Source organism: Pteropus alecto, unplaced genomic scaffold (genome assembly GCF_000325575.1).
Source record: "Pteropus alecto unplaced genomic scaffold, ASM32557v1 scaffold7, whole genome shotgun sequence".
NCBI classification, from domain to species: Eukaryota; Metazoa; Chordata; class Mammalia; order Chiroptera; family Pteropodidae; genus Pteropus; species Pteropus alecto.
Genome location: NW_006494614.1, coordinates 30055536 through 30069333, shown reverse-complemented (window position 1 = coordinate 30069333; position 13798 = coordinate 30055536). Strand labels below are relative to the sequence as shown.

The following is a 13798-nucleotide window of genomic DNA, read 5'->3' as shown; positions in this document are numbered from 1 at the left end:
ACGCCTGCGGCCGGGGGAGCCCTCCAGTCCCCACCGCCGGAGAGGCCGGTGACCTCTTGGCTGCCCCGCCTTAGAGGCTCAGATGGCTCAGGCGAAGATCAATGCGAAAGCCAACGAGGGGCGCTTCTGCCGCTCGTCCTCCATGGCCGACCGCTCCAGCCGCCTGCTGGAGAGCCTGGACCAGCTGGAGCTCAGGTGAGCGGCGGCGGGGTCGGGGTCGGGGCTGAGGCCGCGCGCGGCGGGGCGGCGGGGGCACAGCCCCCCCCCCGGCTGCAGCAAGGTAAGCTGCTCGCTAGAGACTTGTTTCTGATGGAGATGGTGCAGTTTGGTGTTTCGTGGTGGTTTTCTCTCTCCTTGCCCGAGAGGAAACACATTCGACTTAAGCAAAACCTGTGAGCGCGCTCTTGGCGGCCACATGCACATTGACAGACCTGAGCGTTTGAGAGAGGAGAAAAATCAGAAAATAAAAGTTAAGTGACGTCATTTGAGATTAGGGACTGTGACACTCCCAGTCTAACAGAACTTCGAGAAGCTTCTGCGTGCGGCTATATGGTCTTCCCAAATGTTTTTAACTTGGTCTTTTCCTATTATGCACTTTTAAGAGAAGTAGCAGTTTAGCGGTCCCAGGTGTTCATGGACAGTTTCTTTGCTCCAAAACACTTCAGAGGAAGAAATGTAAAAATCCAGGAATCCTGAGAGCAAGGACTAGAGAGGAGTAGGACAAATGAGGAGCTGCTGGTTGAGCGGTAGGTGGGTACTTTGTGGAATAAAGACACTGCAACTTCTGTTTTCCCCCTAACCCCCGCGTACTGTATTCAGCTCTAACGTTAGTTAGTCTCTCAATATTTGTGTACCTCCTTCCATAGAAGACACTGACGATACCTTGAAAGTGCTGGTCACTGGCCTGAAAGCATAAGGTAGTGACAGTTTTTCCATCTTAACTGATTACGATTTTATTAAGTAATTAATATAGTGGTAGGCTTGTATAGAATTTGTAAATTATATGAAATTTTGGAAATATTTTTTCCTTTAGCAGTGTACGAAAACTTTTATGTACTTCCTGTAAACGTTCGCGCCACTGAAGTCACCGTGTAAATTGTGTCCAGGTGCAGTTAAAAATCTTTATAAGGCACCCTCTCAATCCCCTGACACTACACAGAATTTTTTCCCATAATTTTCACCAGGTTCTGGGTGAGCAAAGGAGTACATGAACCAAAAATTTTAAGAAGCATTGCATTATGTCTTTACCTCCCTCGATAAATATACCAAAACAAGAAGTGTCTCTTTTCCAATGAAGTGCATTAATAACCACAGTGTATCTTAGCAAATGAGGCATTTATTATTATTACTAACCCAAGAAAGGAGACAGAATATGAGAACTCCATCCACAATGATTTCGTGGATGGGAACTGTTAGAGAAACCTGAGCCAAAACCACATTCTGGGGTTCTGCTCAAAATGAGACAAGCAGAAGGAGAGGAAAATAATGCTTCCTCATTACTTTTAACACTAACATTTTTACATCAACCTCTAGAGATCAGTGTCCTCAGCTATTTAATGTCCCTCTGAAGAATAATATTTCTTTTTATATAGCAGTATAACAAGTAACTCACACATCTCCCCATGTTTTTAGAACTTTGAGGGCACGTTCTCAACCATTTCAAGAGTTTCGCTCCCTTAAACAGAAAGGATTTTAAGGATTTTTTTTCCTTAAAGGAATGAGGGTGTTGCCCATCTTCAAGCTGAGTCATTGTCCTCAAACTTGAATTAATGCCTGTGTGTGTGGGGAGGCGGGGGAGGGGGATATAAAAGCAGTCAAATACTGATCACTAAAAGCCTCTGGTTTGGGGTATTATATTCTAATATTGATTAATATAAATGAATTATGATTACTATATACAAGTGATTAAATTTATAACTTAATTAGCCATTGAGCTGAGGTGGAAAGACTGATTAATATGTGTCCAGTTGTTCATTTTAAGGACTTTTCTTGTAATATTAGACTGTTGTAAGCTTTCTTTCTTTAAAAAAAGTAATATTGACTGGAAACTAAGGATCTGTTTCAGAAGGTAAGTAAAAATAGAGAAAAATGCGATGTTCGTCCATTTAAGTTTATTTGAAACCACATGGGCATGGTCACAGAGCACTACACTGTTAAAAACTAGAATAATGCCTAGAAGAGCAATTTTTAAAAGAAAACATTCATATATAATTTTGCTCTAATGGTTTAATTTCATATTAAGGACGACTAACAAAACAGTATATTAGGTTGAGTTTTTACTTAGACGCTTACATTTTCAATTCCTCACCAGTTCTTATTTTGTCATTTGTGGTAGAAACTTTTTCCATGTGACACTGAAAACAGAATTATGCTAAATGCTCTATGACCCGGAGGTCGAACTGGTGTACATGATGTTTAAAATGCTTTAAGATGTTTGGTAGCATTCTGCAAACTGTTAAAGAAATTCCATTTGTTTCTCACATTTTACCATAACACTGGCCTTCCTTTTTTTGATTCCTCCTAAAAAGGTGATTTCTTTATCTTCTGGTTTTCATTACCAATTCTAAATGGTGTCTGATTTTTGCATTCATCAGTGGCTTAAGACACCTTGCTTATTTTTATTTTTTTAAAAAGTTATTGTAATTTATAAATAATTCATGCTAACAATTATTCATTTAATGAGAACTGACTATATGCCAAGCCCATGCCTTTCTGGAAGTTATTATTACCTCCATTTTCCTGATGAAAAAATGAGGCTTAGGAAGTTAAATGACTTGTTCAGGGTCACATAGCTAGACCCCAGGAAGGTTGGCTATAGAGCTTACTACTTTATTACGAAATTTTCTTAAGTGTGTCATATTTCAAAATGTGGAACTAGTATATAGACATATATATGATTTTACTGAAAGAGGTGAAAATTCCATTTAAATTGGTGTTTAATTCAATAAATATTGAACACCCGCTCTGTGCCAGGTATTGAATGGCTCCTAGAAGGCTCTGGATGGTAATGAATGTGGATTGTGGAGATACAGGATGTGGAGAATGGTACAGGGGCAAATGACAGCATGAGAGATTGGCTGTTCACAAATTTCCCCAAACTGATCTTATTGTGGCTCCTTCCACTCTTATCAGCCATTTGCAATGGCTTACGTAGCAGCCAGGGAATAAAGAGTTGAGACAGGTGGGTGATATGGATCATTTGTCTGGCTGAAAGTTTCCCGTTGTTTAAAGTTTCTTAGGGTGTGCCAATGTCCCAGGAGTCATAAAACAAGATGGTATCATAATTAATATAGTATAACAGCCTATAATTTAAAAGAACACTTTTCATAAACATTGTCATTTGAGGTAGGAGGAAGGCAGATATTATCTCTTTTAGAAATGTGGGAACTGAGGTTCTAAGGGACCAGGTGGCTTGCCTAAGGCCATACTACTGATAAGTAGCTGCCAATACTAACTAAACATCAGCCCCACTTTTACACCAATGTGTCTCAGTAGTGAATATAATTTAATATTTTGGTTATGATTAGGAAAACCCTTTGAAATCTTACATTGCCTAAAATACAGGTGATCATTGTTGTTGTCTTCTGATACAAGAGTACTGAATAAGAGACAGGAGTATGACTTTAAGAACCTGTTTTAGAAATTATTTCTTTCAAATAAATCCATGATATGAGCATTTGCCAGTTCTCCTCCTTTTTATGAAATCACAGGTTCTTGTTATTTATAAGTCGGAGTTCATAATGGTATATACATAATAAATACATGAAGCTAATGTTTGCCTGTACCAGTTCTGGGCTCAATATACATATTAACATAGGTAATTTTTTTAGATGTTGTCAGTCACTGTGTTAAATTTTTTACATGTTTTACTTCATTCAGTCACAGCCACCATCTCGTTATCCCTGTTTCATAGATAAGGAACACTGAGGCGAGGGGAGTTTAAGCAACTGTTTAAGGTCATACAGCTAATGAGTGATGGCACTAGTTTGAACAGCCTGACTGAAAAGACATTTCAGTTTCCACTGTACACTATATTAACTGAAGAAGTAGTAGCCACAATCTGGTGAAATTGCTGTTGGGTCTCTCTTCAGTCTCTCTTGGGAGCTAGGCTGCAGAGATCTGTGAGGTGCCGAAGACCTGAAGACTAGCTGAGGATGAGTGTGCTTCAATTTTGTCCTCATAGGAATATTCTGACTACGATTTATTTTTGTAAAAGCCAGTTTGGTTGTGATTTCATGGAGAGAGTTTTCTAGGAGCATAGCCCGGGCCAGCGTTGATGTGAGGATAAGTTCTTTCCCAATTTGGACTTGTAACTGCTTCCAGGATCTGTTAGTGAAAACAGAACTGCTCCTGTCCGCCAAGGGAAGTGTTGTCAAATTGTGTTAAAAAACGTGAAGGATAAAGTGAGATGGTCCAACACTTGTCTATCCAGAGTTCCAGAAAAAATAATGGAATGGAGGACAGGGAATATTTGAAGATAAAATGGCTAAGAATTTTCTAGAATTAATGGAAAGGTTATAGATGAAAAGATTATATATGAGTTAAATTTAAGGATACCAATAGCTGGTAAACAGTATTGACACTACTTAAACAAGCTGAATAGAGATCTAGGTTCAGCTTTAATAATTTTTTTTTTTTTTTTAAATACGGTGTAGTCCATACACTAGACGTGAGTACAGTGCCAAGGGAGACATTGATTGCCTCAAGGGAGAGGAGGGGGAAGTTGTTAAGGAAACAGTTCCTGCCAACAGGATTGGGTTTTGAAAAAAGATCACTTAGTAGACAAGAGTCAGGGATAAAGAGTGTTGCAGAAGAGGGAATAGCAAATGAAAAGTCAAGAATGCCAAAACAAAACAAAACAAAACTTTGGTTCTGAGGAATGACACTTTACTTTTGCTATATGAAAAAGGTATACTATTAACATATGTAAGAAGTTCTGTAGAAGATGAAATCTGTTTTTCACAGGGAAAATGCCCTATCAATTTCTAGCCTCGTGGAAAAAAAATGTAAAAGTTTCATCTAGTTTCCTCTGTATTTGGTCTCATTTAATGACAAAATACTTCTTAATATGACCGGTTACATTTTTCCTAGTGTCTTTTTAAACCATTTTTTGTTGTTGTTGTTGTTGTTAACAACTCCATGAACTTACTGTTGTAACATTGTTGTAAAGGAAGACTTCCTTTTTAGAATAACATTCAGTTCTTTATCATCTTACATTGGAATACAAACTCAAGTGTTGAAAAATTAATCTCTTCTTTCAGCATCTTCTCATTTACCAGTTACATGGTTCATCTGTGTCATTTAAATACGAGTCCTGGTTTATGTTTTTAGCATAAATATTAATATTAGTACCAACTCAATCTCTTTCGTATGTACTGGGCCCTATTTTATCTGTTGGAGAGTTTCCTTATGTAAAATGTTTAAGTACATAATGAATGGTCCTGGAAAAGGGCCTGATACTGTATTATTATCCTTATATAGACTATTATTTTTTATTGTGTTTTCTAGCCAAATTTGTCACATTAGATTCTTACCAGCTCTTTGCTTTTACTGGCTCTTATAAACAGAGTGGTTGCAACATATATTTAGTATCTTGATGAATAAAGAGACCCTGTGACTTTACTGCCTATCATTGCTATTTTGGGGTATAACAGGTGGGTGACTGTTGGAGAAGAGGCATATATGTGTGGTTGGGGTGAGGAGGGAGGATCCTTATGTGGAATGGACACGTGCTAACACATTGGTGAAGTTGTTCCTTTTGTGCCCACTTAAGGCAGCAATCAGGATTAGATCTTCTATGATGTTGTGTTTCTAAGACCATCTGAATACTGGGGATAGGTCTGTCACTATTTATTTTGGAAAAGTTGTCAATTTATTTAGTTGTGGTGTAATATATAGCAAGAGAGTGCCTTGGAAACAGAACACTTTAAATATACAGGATTTTTTTTTCTTCTTCTCTCAGGATTCCACAGCCTAGTTCCTTAGTGACTGGGTGTATGTTCATGTGTATGTGTAATAACTACATGAATGTGTAGAGTTGGGGGAGTTGGGGAAGGTATGACTTCTATAGTTTGATCAGGGCTTTATACCAAAAACTTACAGAGGCATTCCCTTTAAATTCGGGAAAAGACAGAGGTGCCTTCTCTTACCACTATTGTATGATATAGGACCAGAGGACTTTAGTCAGTCCTATAAAGAAAGAAAAATTGGAGCTAATAGCATTGAAAAAGAAAAGATAACAACTATCATTTTATGATCATCAATCTAGAAGAACCAATAGAATTCAAAAGGCAAACCATGTAAGTGTAAATCATGGTTGCTAGTTACAAGATAAACCTAGAAAAACAGCATTTCTCTAACCAGCAATAACCACCTGGAAAATATCATTAAAATATATTGTTCAAAATGGCAACAATATCCACGAAGTATCTAGAGCACACTTCAAAACTCTGATAAATACAGAAGAGGATCTGAATAAATGGAGGCATATCATGCCCTTGCATGGAATGACAGTATTATAAAGATGTCACATTTACTCCAGTGTTTTGAAAACCCCCAAAACTTACTCTAGCGTTTATATGGAGGAATAAAAGTCTAAATAGCTAAGTTATCTTTAAAGATGATTAGAGGGCCGTTCCTACTGAATATTAAGGCAATGTTACAAGGCTGGTGCTATTGTTTTAAAGTGGGTGTTGGTTTAAGAACATTCAAATAAATGGAAGGAATAGAGATTTCAGAGGTAGACAATCTACAAATCATTGGGGGAAAGATAGAGTTTTGGTGGATAATGCTAGGGAAAATATTCATTATTTGGAGAAAAATAAAATCCTTACCTAACTACATATAAGGGTGGATTCTAGATGGATTAAGATGTAAATATGAGAAAGGTAAAACATTATAGAGTTAAGAGGACGTGTAGGCAAATAATGACCTAGGGATGGGTAAAACCCTGAAACAAAATTTCATAAAGCATAAAGCCATAAAGCAAACTAAACCAAGGAAAGATGAATTTGATCACTTCAAAATAAGGATCTCTGTTCAGTGAAGGGCATCCCAAAGTTTATATATGATAGGATGGGAGAAGATGGTTGCATTGTCTGTAACCAACAAGGGATTCGTACCTTGAGTATGCAAATCAACAAAAGGGCAGTAACCCGTTTAAAAAGAAAAAACAAAATAGGCAAAAGCTATTGGACAAGCTATATGAACAAGCTAACAAGGATACAGAGATGTTCAAATTAATAAAATAATTGCAAATTAAGTACTGACATATCACTGTACACTCATTAGACTGGCAACAAGTAGTTAGAAAATTGGAACATGCTGAGTATTGGTAGGAATGTGGGGACACAGGGACTCCTATGCTTTGCTTCCAGGAGTATGGCCTGGTATGGCCATTCTAGAGAGAAATCCTAGTACTGAGTCAAATTGAGGGTCCACATACTCTGTGTCATACTACTTCTGCCCTGAGATATATCCTGCAGAGATTCTCATTCAGGTCCGTAAGGGGACGTGTGTTCATTGAAGTGTTATTTGTGGTGATGAATAGCTGGGGGACAAGGTGAATGTCTCCACTGGGAGAATAGTGGAGGTCAACTCAGGTGGGTATACATGTGGAGTCTTAGGCACCAATTAGGAGCTACTGATTAGATGCACACATAGGAACATGCATGGTTCTTAATAAAATAATGCTAAGTGAAAAAAGAAACAAAGTGAAATATAAAAAAATTGAAAATAGATGAATATACAAATACATACTTTGAAAGAACAAACAAACAGTAAATAGAATAATTGCCCTATGAGCCGAGAGGAAAATGGGAGCTGGTTAAGTGGATTAAAAAGAATAGAAAAATGGAAGAATACAAAATAAAAAGGAATAAAGACTTCTTGAAAAGTTTTACTAATGATCTTTTAAACCTGAGTTGGATGGACTGATAGGAAGATGAGGAAAACTAATTTTCCATATAGTAACTATCGTGTTTTCCCAATTTATATAGGGTGGAAGCTTTGAGAGAAGCAGCAACTGCTGTCGAGCAAGAGAAAGAAATCCTCCTGGAAATGATTCACAGTATCCAAAATAGCCAAGACATGAGGCAGATCAGCGACGGTGAGAGCTGTTTCCACAGATGGGGACTTCCCATTTATGCTCCTTTAAGGGGTTTATAAGTGTGGCGCAATTTTTCCTTGACTTGTGGTATGAGTACGCTAAGTTTTAGCCGTTAATGTTGGCAGCAGGCAGAAGCTGCAGCTGTCAGTTTATTACAAGAGCCACTGACCCAGAGATTGTACTCCATGCCGAGGTCGGGGCTGGAAGTGATAGAAAAAGGCCTTCAAGCTACTTTGGCAGAAGAGCTGACCCCAAGCAATAAGACCAAGCATTTGACCTCAGGTTCACATTCTAACCTCAGTTCTTTAGAAGTTCCTAGAATGTAGAAGATGTAAAAGCAGAGGGAAAAGGTGAGAGATTGGAAGCAGAGAAGTAAAGACAAGAGATGAATTGATGTGTAACTTAGATGAAGGGGAAAAAATGCAGAGAAAATAAATTATAGACCCAGTAAAACCCCATTAATGGAAAAATGTGCTATCATTTTCTTGCAAAAAGCAAGACTGCCTATGGAGGAACAGGTCATGTGATTTTCTTTCATTGGCAGTGGACTTTTTAATTTAGCTGCTTTGGTGCATTATAGGACAAACTAGTGGGCCAGGTAGCTGGTGTGGTAAGTGTGCAGTCTAACTCCACACCCAAACTGTTACATGGGGTCAAGATCTAGTCTGTCTCTTCACCATCCTGGCCAAAGATAAATTAGGAAGGAGGTTGCAGAACAGAACAAATAGATTGCTGAATTGTTCATGTAAATAAATAATGAAATGTTGACAGAGCCCTTTTCCCCATCATTGCCTTTTAGTGCTGGTCAAGACTTAGAGCACTGGCCATCTTAAATTTGTTTGGAGGGAGTGAAGTCAATGCCTAATTTTCGAGGCCAGTTTTTCTTCCACTATCATGACTATGTTTTCTCAGCCAAAATTGGGGGCATTGTAGTCTGATGAACATGCAGAATATGCCACCCCAAAATATCCCTCTCTGGCATAAGGATCGTTTTGGGCTGATTATTTTTGAGAAACTGCAGACACAGGAGCAGCTCTGAAAACAGAGCAGAAGTTACTTTTTTGTAAGGGTATTACATTTATAAATTTACATTTGCGTGTCTCCCTCTCTATACCAGGAAGAGGATGGTAAATCTTACCCTTGTTTACTGTGCTTTTCCTGGCAGCCTCCTGTAACTGGCTTCCCTCTCTCCCCAACGTCTTTCTTTTGTCTTTAGCTGAAGATAGTATTTAAGGCAGTGGTTTGGGCCATCTCGGAGTTACTCAGTTTCTCACATATATGTGAGAAATACATGTTAATAAATGTTTTTTTTTTCTTGTTAATCTGTCTCTTATTACAAGGGTTCTCAGATAAGAACTCAGATAGAGGGAAAATTATTTTTCCTCCCCACATGCGCATCCTTATAGAGAGATCCAGAACATCTAAGCAGCACAGAACTCTGGTTATGCTCACTGCTCACTCTGTGTTAATTATGCATAACTGCACAAACTTTTGCAAACTTACAACTAAGGAAGTCATCTGGTCTCCCATGTATGAAGACTTTCAGGGAAAAGTATTCTACAGCCTCTCTGTAATCCAGTACATTTCATCAGTTCATTTCATATGCTATAGTTTTAACTCTTACCCTTAAAAAATGCATAGCAGGGGTGATTACAGAAAACAGACTTAGCCACAAATGAATACCTTAGTGTTCTTGACACTGTTAGGGAAGGAATTTTCTCTACCTTTCTAGATTCTTTCGGCTGGTCTAATAATTAAATTGACATGAGACAGATTAATGAGGAAAATAACCAAATTTAATTACACACGTACATGTGGTAACCCCACATACTTGAAAGAAAGGTAGAAGCAGATTGGAAAAATGAGGTATATGTGACAATGTGAGCTAAGGAATGAGGTAAGGCACCTGGGGCTTCAGAGGGCCTCGAGGAGGGAGATTTGTAGGATAAGAGCGGATGTTCAGTAATTCGAAGTTTGCTCTGCCCTATGGATAGGTCTTAAAAAGCTTCTCTGGTAACCACTCTTGTTATAAGCAAGACCCCTAACTTAAATTCTTTAAGGGAGAGACAAAAGTTTTTGTGAGCGCACAGTTCTAAATCGCCTTCAGCTCAAAATAATTCACATGCCAGAGTGGCACATCTTGGAGAGGCCTGTTCTGAACCCCTTCAACATAGGTAAGTTTATGTATCATATTGATTGATATTTCAAACTTTTTATGTTTAGGAGAAAGAGAAGAATTAAATATAACTGCAAACCGTTTGATGGGACGAACCCTCACTGTTGAAGTTTCAGTAGAAACTATTAGAAACCCTCAGCAGCAAGAGTCCCTAGAGCATGCCACCAGGATTATTGATGAGGTGGTCAGTAAGTTTCTGGATGATGTGGGAAATGCCAGGAGTCACCTAATGTCGCTCTACAGTGCATGCTCGTCTGAGGTGCCACCTGGGCCAGTTGATCAGAAGTTTCAATCCATAGTAATTGGCTGTGCATTGGAAGATCAGAAGAAAATTAAGAGAAGATTAGAGACTCTGCTTAGAAATATTGAAAATTCTGACAAGGCCATCAAGCTGTTAGAGCATTCTAAAGGAGCTGGTTGCAAAACTCTGCAACAAAATGCTGAAAGCAGATTTAATTAGTTTTCAAACCTGAGAGCACTTAGAAATAATGGCATAAAAATGATAAAATACTATTTTAGGTGATAACTAGTTCTTTATGTTAGGCGTAACCACTCATTTGATACTGAAAGTTGTTTCAGATGATGAAAATATTCCAGTGTCATCAGTTTTGTGTATAACAAAAGTAGAAATATTTTATCTTTCTAGAGATTTTTAGATTGAATTCTTGTCTTGTACTAGGATCTAGCACCTAATCTACATGTTTTTTACTATTCTGTGGATGAATACTTTGTATGTAGGGGCAAGTGCGTGCTCAGCTAGGGGGTAAAAAAAGTATCACTGTTCTTTCCTGGGCTTTGTCTGGTGTGGAGACACGTGGGCATGTGGGGCATGTGGTTGACCAGAAATTCTTTACCTTAAGCAGCAGCACACACTTCACATCTAGTGCTGGCTAAGCAGTGTGCTTAGAGGAATAAAAGGAATCATACGATAAGAACCTTTCTCAACATCTTCTCATTCAGCAGTTTAAGACATCTGTATCAAATTACCTGAACTTAAAAGATTTATGCATCTCATACTATATTTCTTCATATACATGAAAACATGACAAAATTCACGTCTGATTTTACCACTGTCAACTACATATCTTTTTCCAGATGCATCATTTCTCTAAAATTTTAATCATTATGTAAATATGTTGTAACTTGCCTTTTTAAAAAAAAAAAAAAAATTAAATGCTGCTATAAAGTGTGCTTAATTGTCAACTTAAAAATCTCTTACTTACCCATTCCCCCTACTGGACACTTAGGTTTCCAATTTGTTGCTATTACTGCATATGTACCATTTATGTACATAGAGCTTTTTCTTTCTTTTTTGATTTTCTTTGTATAAATTCTCAGCAGTGAAATTTACTGGGTCAAGGGTATATACATTTTCATGTCCTGACATATTTACGTTTTTTTTTGTATGAGTTGTCTTCAATAATTAAAATGTAGCTATTTCACTGAAAGCTTTCCAGCATTGAGCTTTATTTTTTCTAACATCAGATATGAAACACTTTTAGTTTGTGTTTTGTTTACCAATAAGGTTGACTAATGTCTTGATTCTTTTATCTGTGATAAATGAAGCAACTATAGAGTACTTTTATTTATTATTAGTTATTGATACACAAAACCCTCAATTTTCCCAAATACTACTGCAAATGAATATATCAAACTCAGTTTTTATTATTCTTTTACACTGGAAAAAAATTTAAGATCCAGGTTGGTTTTATATATTTATATGTATATTTCTAAATGCAGTATGGAACTTTGTTTTCTGGACAAAATGCCTAATTACTCTATCATAAAAAGCAATTACAATCTAAGGACATTCATGGTTGCTTTACCAGCCCCAAGTCATTCATGGGAAACACTGATTCTCATTGATAACATTGGCAAAGGCTCTTGATTTGTCAACAGATTCTGTTTTATCGTCATCAGATTCACTGTCAGATAAGGATTTTTTGTGCCATCTTTTTATTGGCTTTTTGAAAATTAAACAGACAACCAAGTTTTCCTCATGTTCTCAAGGAGTCAGTATCTGCAGATCCCTTCTACTCAGGGAAATACTATCCCCTTCCATTTACACTGCATCAGGACTTTTCCTACCACAAACTATTCCGACTCTACCTCCTCAACCTTTGTATTCTTTTGCATTGTTTGTCTCATTTTTTCACTGGAGTTTACTGGAGGCCATTCCCTATCAGACTTCTGTAGCTGTGATCTGTAATATCCAAGCTGTTTCAGTTCCTGGTCTGCCAGCCTCCAGCCCTCTGTACTTCTTTCCAGCTACAGCCGCATTCAAGGGGCAGTGACCTCAATGTGTTGATTCTAAGAACTGAAGTGTAATTTTTAAGAACTGAAAATTTAAGAACAAAGTGTAATTTTTCTTCAAATGATGAACCCCCAAGCGTCACATTTTTACCCTCATTTAGGTTGTCTTTTATAGAAGTAATAGAGTGGGATCGTAAGGGAATTCAGAGTATATGTTTTCTTGATACATTACATTCCCTAACAACCCTATCCCGATTTCATACCATTTCTAGAATGTAGTGTAAAATTTTAGGGCAACGCTTTTGCCATCTCATGAGCATGGCTACCCAGTAGTGTTCCCATCCCCACCCTGGCTCTTCTAGTGCAAAGCTAGCAGGACCTGCAGAAGAGCTAACAGAAGAGCACTCCATGTTCATCAACTGAGGACAGAGTGACACTGCTGCCTTATTAAAAATTTGACAAATGTAGAATTGTCCCTCCTAGTATTATTCTAATGTAGGAATTCCTGACATTGAAGAAGAAAAATCCCTAAAGTTTTCAGATGGATAAGAATAGTAATAAACGGGAACTGGTGGTGGCTTCCCACTGTGCTTCCCTCCCAGTACCAGTACTGCATCCTCTAGGGGGCACCCCATTCACAATGTATTCTTTATGAAGGGAGTACACCCTTTAGTAAAACATTAGCCAAGTGAGGTATTTTGCAGAGGGATACAATAAATGCAGGCATGGTCTTTTGTATTGGAGCTCAGTCTAGTACCCTGATTCAGAATGCTCAGAATTCATCCTGAAGAGGTGATAGAGAACTTTGCTTCAACATTTTAAAATTGGAAAGCATGAGAGAACTGAACAACCACTGAAAGTAGCAGAGTCAGGATCTGACCAATGAAAGTAACACACAGTGATTTTTAACTAGGAAACATCTATGCATTTGTCCCTTTCAAATGTTGATTGTGATAAAGCTAATACTTCTGGAGTACATATATGTGATCATGCTTTTTGAAAGCTGGGTTTTACAATTATTCAAAAAAAATGGAAAGTAAAAGCTGAGAATTTTGGAAAAGGCAAGACAACAAGCACAGCAGTAAACTTGAACTTTTTGTGTCTGTTCACAACAAACAAGCAAAATGAAATGGACTTTCTGCTTAGGGACATAACCATGTTAAGTTTTTAGTCATGAACTAAGAGTAAACAACTTGAACGGGACCACACAAATCTTTTAATCATTCACCTCAGACCAGTAAATATTGTAGCAAATATGCTTC

At 37.8% G+C, this 13798-nt stretch overlaps 1 protein-coding gene across 1 annotated transcript; it reads left to right on the top strand.

Moving 5' to 3' along the window:
* The first annotated feature begins 6 nt into the window (after positions 1-6).
* BAG2 (BCL2 associated athanogene 2) lies at positions 7-11731 on the top strand. Its single transcript, XM_006926416.2, has 3 exons — positions 7-195; positions 7998-8107; positions 10331-11731. Exons 1-3 carry the CDS (start codon positions 83-85, stop codon positions 10741-10743), a joined length of 636 nt encoding a protein of 211 aa, XP_006926478.1. The 5' UTR covers positions 7-82; the 3' UTR covers positions 10744-11731.
* Positions 11732-13798: the final 2067 nt, after the last annotated feature.